The sequence below is a fragment of the Prenolepis imparis genome, unplaced genomic scaffold (assembly GCF_030444845.1).
Source record: "Prenolepis imparis isolate NDT839.2.m4 unplaced genomic scaffold, iyPreImpa1.0 SCAF_12, whole genome shotgun sequence".
In the NCBI taxonomy this organism is placed as follows: Eukaryota; Metazoa; Arthropoda; class Insecta; order Hymenoptera; family Formicidae; genus Prenolepis; species Prenolepis imparis.
The window spans coordinates 14,206,373-14,216,330 of NW_028141170.1; the positions used below are offsets into that span (position 1 = coordinate 14,206,373).

Consider the following 9,958-nt stretch of genomic DNA (forward strand, 5'->3'; position numbering starts at 1 on the left):
AGCAAATGTTGTTGTGAGCTGACGCGAGAAGTCAATAAAAACTCGAATTTTTTAGTATTTGGCCTTTTTAGCATAAATTCGGATCGCCTCGGGGTTAATTATTATATGCACTTTAATCGTGGAAAAGCTTTTTTTATTCTGTTAAATCAATAAAGAATTCTCGGTATACAAAAATATAATTGGTTCGGCCGGTAAGACAGACTCAAATAGGATCCCCTTAAGGAACATTTACGTTCCACGTTTCCTTTTTAACAATATTTAATTGTAAATATATATATATATATATTAAGAGAAACAATTATATTATGTTAAATTAAGATAATTCTAAGAATTATATTATCTTTAATACTAGCATTAAGTCAATTGCAGGATTGAAACATTAAAATAAAACTTGATAGGTATTAAATTAATTAAATACTAAAGTATAAATATATATAATGAAAATATGTAATAAGCATATATTATTTTAACAAACAGTCTTGCAATAGTAATATTATTATTAAATACAGATATAAGTATTATAAGCGTCAAAAGGGCTATATAATTATATATACACATATGTAATTATTAATTCTATATTATATTTTACCGAGTACACTCGCGTACATACATACTCATATAAAAAGGCACACATATGTATATATGTATATACATATATACATATACATATATTCCATATTAAATTCTATAATAATAATTACATATATACATATATATATCTTTCCGAAACTATATGAAAACAAGGGCACTTAAAATAACAACACCAAAACACAGGAACATTTGAAATCGACGTATTCTTTGTTTACTCAATATAAAAACACCTATTGTTTGACAAATACAAATATTAAAAGAACATACATTATAAAAACAGCGATAATAACATCTCGACTAAAAATAGATATACAAATGTTGCTGTGCAAATATAATACAACGGTTATTATATTCAAACTCTCTCGCAAGACCCTATCATTCGGAGACACGTGGAAATATTGTAACCACCTGTTTCCGTAATCTGGAGGTAGCCCAGAGGTATATATACGCCGCTCGCAAGGGATGAACATTCACTTCAATTCAATTCAATTCAATTCACTTCGTATCTACTTATTATTGATTCCACTTAGCATTCTTATTCTTAATAGTCATATACATCTACTTCTACTTACACACATCTACTTAATATTCTTACACTTATACTAGGGTGTATAAAATAAATACTCATTATTCTTAAACTATCTTACAAATTTATTCTACAAGTAATTTGTTGGAAACCTACAATCTATAGTAAGTATTAATCAAACTTATTATTATAATTATTCTCGAGTGCTACCAAACCATCTCTTAACTAATTACATTAAAAATTAATTCATTATAATTAATCAACGCAACGCTTTAACTATCAAATAACCAAAGTATCGCGATGGTACTAACAATTGTTTCACGATTCAAATACCATATATATTTAACTCGACACAGAGTTTCACTACTTTTCGCTCTTCTCTCCATAATCCTCTTCATCGACTGCATAGTAGTAAAACTACAATCCCCCATTGGCACAGCTTTTCGAATCTGTAAAATAACCACAAGCTCAGACTGGTATATAAGAAAAATAATTATTACTTAAGGAATTTCTATACTTATCTAATTATCAACAGGGTAGTTAAATTAATCGACCACACTAGCCAATGAATTTTTCTAAGTTTTTACTTTATCGACCATATGGTTGTGGTCTTTGTAAAGTACAACTTGAAATTATTAATTACAAATTTTTCATAAGTGAGAAAAATATTGGTCCGAAAGTCGCTGAATCGGGAATCGAACCCGAGTCTTTCGCTTTCCGGGCGACTGCTCTTACCTCTAAGCTATTCAGACCCTTCGAAACAATACTTTTCTCTTTTTGCTTTTATATAGTTTATTTGTAAATAACGCCTTGTATATCCGCCGGCGTATACTAAACAGTTGGAAAATCATCTATACGGGTGGGCTCCATGATTAGGTCCAACAAGGAAAGAGGGGCTTTCTCCCTACTGTAGCCGGGACACTGCATGTCCGAAAGGGGGACATGGAATTTACCATCCCGCAAAGAGGTGGGGAACAGGAGGCCGAAGAGAAAAATAGACACATGGCAATGATTGCCATGATGGAGGGAGTGTTCACAAGACTGCTCGACGAGAGACTTGGGTGCTCGATCCCGACATACGGGGAAACCCGAAGAGCGGAGAAGGAGGCAAAGCTAACACAGGCGAAGCAACAGCAACAACAACAGCTGCAGAAGTCAACGAAGGTCAAACAGATGGCCACAGTGGAGGAAAAGAGGGCGATCAAAACTAAACCGGTGATAAAGGCGGTGGAGATCGTGAAGAAGGCAGTCAAGACACCAACGGCCACAACGCTCAACCCACCTGCCAGGCCAGCAACAGTGAAAATCCCCAAAAAGAGGATATCGAGAGAGGAGGAAAGGGAAATGCCATTCCCCCAGCAGAGGAGTAAGGGGGACAGACAGGAGAAGGAGCGTGCGCCCCAAACTCCTAAATGAAAGGAGGAAAGGCCCCTAGCCCTAAAAAACAAGGGAGGGCAAACAACGGACAGCACCTCATGGTCAGAGGTGCTGTCTAAGAAGACCAAGAAGGCCAAAGCCAAAGCGACAACAGAGGCAAAGGAAGCGGCGGTAAGAAATGATGCTGCTGTTGCGAAGAAAAAGAGGGCTGCTAACCCTCTCCCCTCGAGGCCGACAGGCCAAGCGCGACCATCTGCAAAGAGAAGGGAGCCAAGAACGGCTGCCGTCACGGTGACGTGTCCTCCCGGAACGTACGAGAAAACTCTCCGGGAGGCGCGTCAAAAAGTAGATGTTAAGGGCCTGGGCATAGAGGGGGCCAAAATAAAAAGGGGCATAACAGGCTCCTACATATTTGAAATCCCGGGGGCGAAAAGTCAGGAAAGAGCCGACAAGTTTGCCCTCGGGATGAACAAAGCCCTCGCAGGCAAAGAGGGAGTCCGGGTGCAGCGCCCAACGAAGATGGCGGAACTCAGGCTCCGGGGGCTTGATGAATCGATACAAGTCCCCGAAGTCGTAGAAGCAGTTGCCTCAGCCGGCAACTGTGAAGAAGAGGAGATCCACCTGGGGGAAATAAGAAAAACCCCAGGTGGAATGGGAATAATTTGGGTTCGCTGCCCCTTAAAGGCAGCGAACCAAATTATGAAAACGGCCCAGGTAAAAATTGGATGGGCACTCGCGCGCGCAGAATTGCTAGAGGTGCGACCCCTCCAGTGCTACAAATGTCTGGAGGGGGGGCATGTGCGAGCGCGGTGCCCCAACAACATAGACCGCAGCGGTAGATGCTACCGCTGCGGTGAAGAAGGACATACGGCAAGAAGATATGAGGCCGCAGTGAAGTGCCCGGTGTGCACAGATAGACTGCCTGCTAACCACAGAGCAGGCAGTAAGGCATGCACACCGGTGCAAAAAGGGAAGAGGGGGGTTCCGCTCAACAAAGCGGTGGACCACCCTCTCCCCAATCAGGAGTTGCCCGCCAAGAAGGCGGGAAAGGGGAAGAAACCCCAACTAGAAGAGACCCCCCCCCTTATAGACTTTGCAGAGGAGCCCAAGGAGCAAAGGGCTCCGAGGACAAGGGGGGGAAAGAGAGGAGGAGGAGAAACTTCCAGATGGAGGCACCAAAAGAAAACACCTCCAACTGAATATTATGGATGAAGATCCCGCCACCATGGAGGTGACGGGACCCGCGGATGAAGACGCAGGCGAGCATGGCCTGTAAGGTGATTCAGGCAAACCTGAACCATTCAAGGCGAGCCCAAGACCTCTTCGTCCAAAACATGGCGGAGAGGGACTATGGTCTGGGGATCGTAGCCGAGCCGTACCGCGTGCCCGAAAACAACTGGGTAAGCAGCGCGGACGGCTTGGCTGCGATCACCCGCAGGAACGCTTCAAACTCTCCCCTGATGGAGTTATTAAAGTCGGGGGAGGGTTACGTTATGATCCAATGGGGGCCCGTCATAGTAGTGGGCGTGTACCTCTCGCCGAGCCTCAGTAAAGGGGACTTTCGCGGGAGGCTGCATGCCCTTGAGGGACAGCTGAGGGCTCGCCGCCCCGCCCCGATAGTGGTTGCGGGGGACTTCAACGCAAAATCTGGCGTTTGGGGTTCCCCGCGCACCGACTGGGGGGGTCGCGAGCTACTGGATTGGGCGGCGCAGTGTGGCCTCGTCCCCTGTAACAGGGGGAACGAGGCCACATGTGTAAGGCGGCAGGGCGAGTCAATTGTAGATCTTACTTGGACGACCCGCCCTGCCGCAAAGTTGTTACATGGGTGGGGGGTGTTGACGGAGGCTGAAACTCTATCGGATCATAGATACGTGGAGTTCTCCGTCAATGCCTTCCCCCAAGAAGTGGTGGAGCGCCGCCGAATAAGAGAGGCTGTCTCTCGCAGATGGGCCCTCAAAAAGATGGACCAGGACGCGTTCCTGGCCACAATTGAGACCACCCTCATGGTTCGAGGAGGGGAATTAAGGAGGGACCTTGAAGAGCAACGGGCATGGCTGCTCAGGACAGTAGAAGAAGCCTGTGATGCAGCCATGCCTAGAGTAAAAAATAGGTCCCCCCGAAAAGCATATTGGTGGTCGGAGGAGATCGCCTCATCTCGGCGATCTCCTCCGACCACGCCAGAAGGAGAATCAAGAAGAGGAAAAGGCTCGAGCGGATAGACCCCGAGGGCTACCAGGACGCGTGGGATGCGTATAAAGAAAAACGCGATGCCCTGCGCGTCCTGATAAGAAAGGCCAAGGCGGGAGCCTGGGAGGAGTTGCTCTCCTCCCTAGACGAGGATCCGTGGGGGCGCCCTTACCGCATAGTATTAAATAAACTAAAAAGCGGGGGGGGGGCCCCATAACGGAGTCCCTAGACCCCCAATTCGTTGGCCGAGTCGTGGACATCCTGTTCCCGCTGGAAGAGGGAAATATAGACCCAATTCCGGCGCGGGATTGGGTGTGGGACGAGGAGGCCATGGGGGTCACGGGAGGAGAGCTCCGGAAGGCCATCGGGAGAATAAAAAACGGGAAAGCTCCCGGTCCCGATGGCATTCACGGGAAAGCCTGGGCTCTCGCCTATAGGGGTCTTGCAGAGCCCATGCGGAGAATGTACAACGAGTGTTTCCGCATGGGCTCATTCCCACGAGAGTGGAAGGAGGCACGTATAGTCCTCCTTCCCAAAGAGGGCAAGCCGAGGGATATTGCATGTGTTTGTAAAACAAGATGGCGGATTTGGTGAGTTGCGCAAATCGAACGAAAATTGATCGCCTGACTTGACTCACCTTTATTCTTCCACCATGAGTAAATCCCAGCACTGATCTAAAGGAATTAAACGGCTATTCACGTCGTTTACAGAGAGATCATGAAAAGTAAAATTTCCGAACTGAAATCTTTTATATGCGTGTATATATGCGCACGAAGTTAAACTTATGTGATGTCGTTATTTCTTAATGTATTTTTATAATTAATATCTTTATAATCTTTATAATATATTCAATTTTAATTCTGCAGGTCAATACATCTACCGTAGTGACTCTGGGGTGATGCAGCAGTTCCACATATATACATTGCGGTATACCGTATAGAAGATCTTCTTCGTTTATGTGCCAAGTATTGTCATCGAGGAATGACACTGTGGTGCCATTGTCATACGGCGTTTCGCAGTCGTATCCTATTAAAGCGTTACTGAAACGATCCAGGATGAAATAAATTAGAGGAAACATCTGTAACAGAGAAAGCATCATCCTGGTTCGCTATAATAAGTTTTTCTGATCCTATTCGTGTGTACAACTTTCATCATATTTCCTATTTGTATTTTTACATTTCTGTTTTCAAAAACTTCTATTATGCGGTACGGACCGAGATATTCTTTACTAAATTTGTTAGATTTTTGTTCATTTGTTAAGAATACGTAGTCGTCTATTTTAAATTTTACAATATTAATACATTGATCATAACGAACTTTAGATTTTTCTTTTGCTTTTATTAAATTGTTTCTGGCGAATTCTTGTAAATCGCGAGTTTTTTCGAATAGATTAGCTAAATACGAATTATATGTTTCAGGTTCTTCTTCGCAGTTGAAGCTGGATGGGATCCTTGCTGGATAGCCGAAAATTAATTCGTGTGGTGAGTATCCTATTCCTTCGTGTACAGCGGTATTGTGAAAAACTTGCTCGTTCAATGTATTCATCCCAAAATTCTTCTTTCTTCATAAAACATTTCAGGTATTCTACTAGTACGATGTGTGAGCGTTCGAGTGATCCGTTGGATTGGGGGTAATATGCAGTAGTGCGGAAGTGTTAGATGCGAAACTTTTTCGTTATGCTTTTCATGAAGCGACTGGTGAAGTTCAAATCGACAAATGAAATAATTATTGAATACTTCTGCAGTCGTTTCTGCCGTAGCATCCGGGATAGGAGCATAGATTGAATACTTCGTGAGGAGATATTGCATCGTCAAGACGTAAGTGTTTCCTTGAGGAGTGGTTTTGAATGGTCCGACGATGTCCAGTACAACTTTATCGAAGGCTCTTCCTGGAGTATCAGTGAGTATCATTGGTTGTCGAGTTTTTCTTCTTACTAGTTTCATAGTTTGACAAGAACGACATTTTCTGATGTATTCTTGTATTTCTTTTTTCTTATTCGGCCAATTAAATTTTTGTTTAATTCGCAGGTACGTCTTTGTTACACCTTTATGGCCACCGACGGCTGATGCGTGGTGTTCGTGAATAATAGAGTTGCGTTCTTCTACGGGCGGTGTTGTCGAGAATCCATGACAGCATGTGATGGTGACGGAATCGTCGGCGAGAATGCTTCGCAGCGAGAAACATAGTTGTCTCCAAGGTATTGTGTCTAATCTTTCGACTTTACGCAGGCTTATCGTACATATATTTAATTGAATTATTACGTCGCGTAAAGACTTAAGACATTCATTTAATATATTTTCGTCTAATTGTGTATTCATTCTTTCTTTTATAGGTAGAATGATAATGTGCCGCCTAGGATGCATGGAAGGATAGACGCGTGCTCTTCCAAGTGTGAGTGATTCGAGAGGAGGCATATGTCCTGATTGCAGTAATTCGTGTGCTCCGTTGTCTAGAGGATTTTTATCAACAGTGACAAAAATTACAATATTGTCGTCCAGGTTAGTTATCGGTGTATTGCTTTCTTTGAATCGGCATTGAAAATTACGTTGTAAAATTTGATTTCTTTCTGGTTGTAGGTTCTCTTCGGGAAATGTTTCATCGATTGGCTCGTCTTCGCTGTTCAATTCTAAGTCGTCTTCGGAGAAGTCTTCTGTCGGTTCAAGCTGTATTTCTAAAGGTTGATCCAGAGGAGTTAAAGTTGCAGTGAAGAATTCGAGATCTGACTGTTGGTCACTTGGTTCGTTTAAATTAAAGTTTCTAATTTCTGCTTCGTAATTATTTTGTTCGTCAACGGTTTAGCAAATCTGACAATTTTCTCTTGTTGTTTGTCAGGTGGTTTTGCAGGTGGACGTTCTCGTGGAACGGTGAAGATATCGTCTGAAGTGTCGGGTTCTTCTGTTAAATCGTCGTGATGCTGTGTAAAGGCTGCTCGTTGACATCTTTAATGGCGGTTCGAGAGCTTCTTCGTCGGTGTCGTCGTCGGAATCTTCGAACATTCCAGTCTCGAATAGGATTCGAGGTCGTTTTTCAACAGGATACGAGGAAAGATAAGTAATATTCTTTATCGGGTTTCGAGATAATGCATCTGCATTTTTGTTAGAGGTGCCTGTTTTGTATATTATTGCCTGTGTAGTCGTATTCTTCTAATTTCAGACGCCATCTCATGAGTCGAGATGTGGGATCCTTGACCCTGTGTATCCATGTGAGTGGTTGATGGTCCGTTACGAGAGTAAATCTGCGCCCGTAAAGGTATGGTCTAAAGTGAGCTACGCAATATACGATAGCGAGAAGTTCTTTTTCAATTGTTGATTAATTTTTTTCAGCGGCGTAAGTACTCTGGAAGCATATGCGATGGGTAAATCTTGCCCTATTTATCCTTGGCTTAATACAGCAGCTATTGCGTAATCGGATGCGTCTGTGGTGAGTACAAAATCTTTATTAAAATAGGGGAACTGTAATATCGGTTTCTTACATAATGATTCTCGTAGAGTGTCGAAAGCGTTTTGCATTTAGATGTTCCATTTAAATTTTCTATCTTTTTTCAGAAGATCTGATAATGGCTTGGCGATCCGTGAAAAATCAGGGATGAAACGGCGGTAATATCCTGCTAGACCGAGGAATTGTCGCACGTTTTTCGAGTTGCGTGGGACCGAAAATTCTTGACAGAAATTATTTTCTGAGAATCTGAACGAACTCCACCGGTGATAATGTGTCCGAGGTAAGCGACTTCGTGTCGTAAAAATTCGCACTTATCTGGTTGTAACGTTAAATTTGCGGCTCTGTGTCTTTGCATTAGTTTTTCCATTTTGATATCGTGCTCGCATAATGAACTTGCATATATTACGATGTCATCCATGTAAACTAATAATTCTATTCCTTGCAGGCCGGTCAGTATTTGATCCATCAATCGTTGGAACGGTGCGGATGCGTTTCTGAGACCGAATGGCATTCGTGAAAATTGATAGTGGCTGTGTGGCGTCGAGAAAGCTGTCTTGTGAGCATCTGCGATGTCCATTGGTATTTGGTGAAATCCACTGGCGAGGTCGAGCACTGAAAAATATTTCGCTCCGCCGAGTTAATCAAGTATATCGCAAATATTTGACAACGGGTAAGCATCTCCTAGTGTTTTTTCGTTTATTTTTCTATAGTCGATAACCATGCGCCATTTCTTGTTTCCCATAGAATCCGATTTTTTTGGAACGATCCATACAGGCGAGTTATATGGTGACGTCGATGTTTCTACAATCTTCTTCTGGTGTAGTTCGTTTACTTGGTTGGTGATTTCTTGACGGTGTATCGGCGGAAATCGATACTGCTTGGTATGTACAGGTATTTCGTCGTTAGTGATTATTTTGTGTTTTACATTTGTTGTTTTTTCTAAGTATTCGTCCGTTAAATGGAATCGGTCGCTGTTTTTTTGAATTAAATCAATAATATTATCTTTTTCAATGTCATTAAGGTGATCGAGTCGTAATAAATGTATAATTTTATTTAGTCTATCGTTTTTACAATGTTCCCCCGGATCTAAATCGTGTTTTGTAATTTCGATTTTTTTATCATATAAATTTTTATAATTCTCGTTAGCCTTAATTGTCCTGCCAATTTTTCGTCATATATATTACTAATAAACAATGATTCGTTAATATAGTTGATATTATCGTCTTCATTGTTATTGTTTTGCAAAATTCTTTTATAATTACACGCGTTGATATATTGATTTGAAGTTTTATTTTTATTTATTATGATATTAGCATCCTTGTCGCTGGTGTTAATATTTATTGGATTTGGTTCCGATTCGTTTTCGACGATCGTTCCTTAAAAAGTATGCAAATTCTCATTAATATTTTTTTTTTCGTTTGTTGCAGCCACACATGAAGAAGAATAGTTCGCGATTGCGAGTAGAGGGGGAGAGTGAGAGATACGATGTGTAAGAGAAGGAGTGCCTGGATTCATCAGGTCATCATCTTGGAATAAAGTTTGCACCAGAGCGAGTACGTCGGAGTCGTCTGCTGGCGTAATAGAGGATTCACCTTTTGTGGCGATAATTTGTGAAGAGTAAGTATAAATAGAGGAAGATTCATTTGCATGTGAGGAGACAATTGTTGATTTTGAAATCATTTTTGTTTTAGGGGTGGATGCAAGGAGAGGAGGGGTAATTTGAGGATGTCGATCGAGATCGACGACGCACCTCGATGCGCCAGACGGAAGACAGTGAGGATGCTGATCTGAATCAGTGGCTCGCGTTTGCGCGCCAATAGGAGAGAAGGGAGAATAGTA

The 9,958-nt window shown here is 42.4% G+C and overlaps 1 protein-coding gene across 1 annotated transcript; it reads left to right on the forward strand.

The window, feature by feature from the left end:
- Positions 1-3,759: 3,759 nt before the first annotated feature.
- LOC145943391 (uncharacterized) lies at positions 3,760-4,713 on the forward strand. Its single transcript, XM_083050907.1, has one exon. It carries the CDS (start codon positions 3,760-3,762, stop codon positions 4,711-4,713), a length of 954 nt encoding a protein of 317 aa, XP_082907033.1.
- The last annotated feature ends 5,245 nt before the right edge of the window (positions 4,714-9,958 follow it).

What these genes read in the sequence shown, in the direction of transcription:
- LOC145943391 (XM_083050907.1), top strand. Translation starts at nt 3,760, where the DNA reads ATGGCCTGTAAGGTGATTCAGGCAAACCTGAACCATTCAAGGCGAGCC.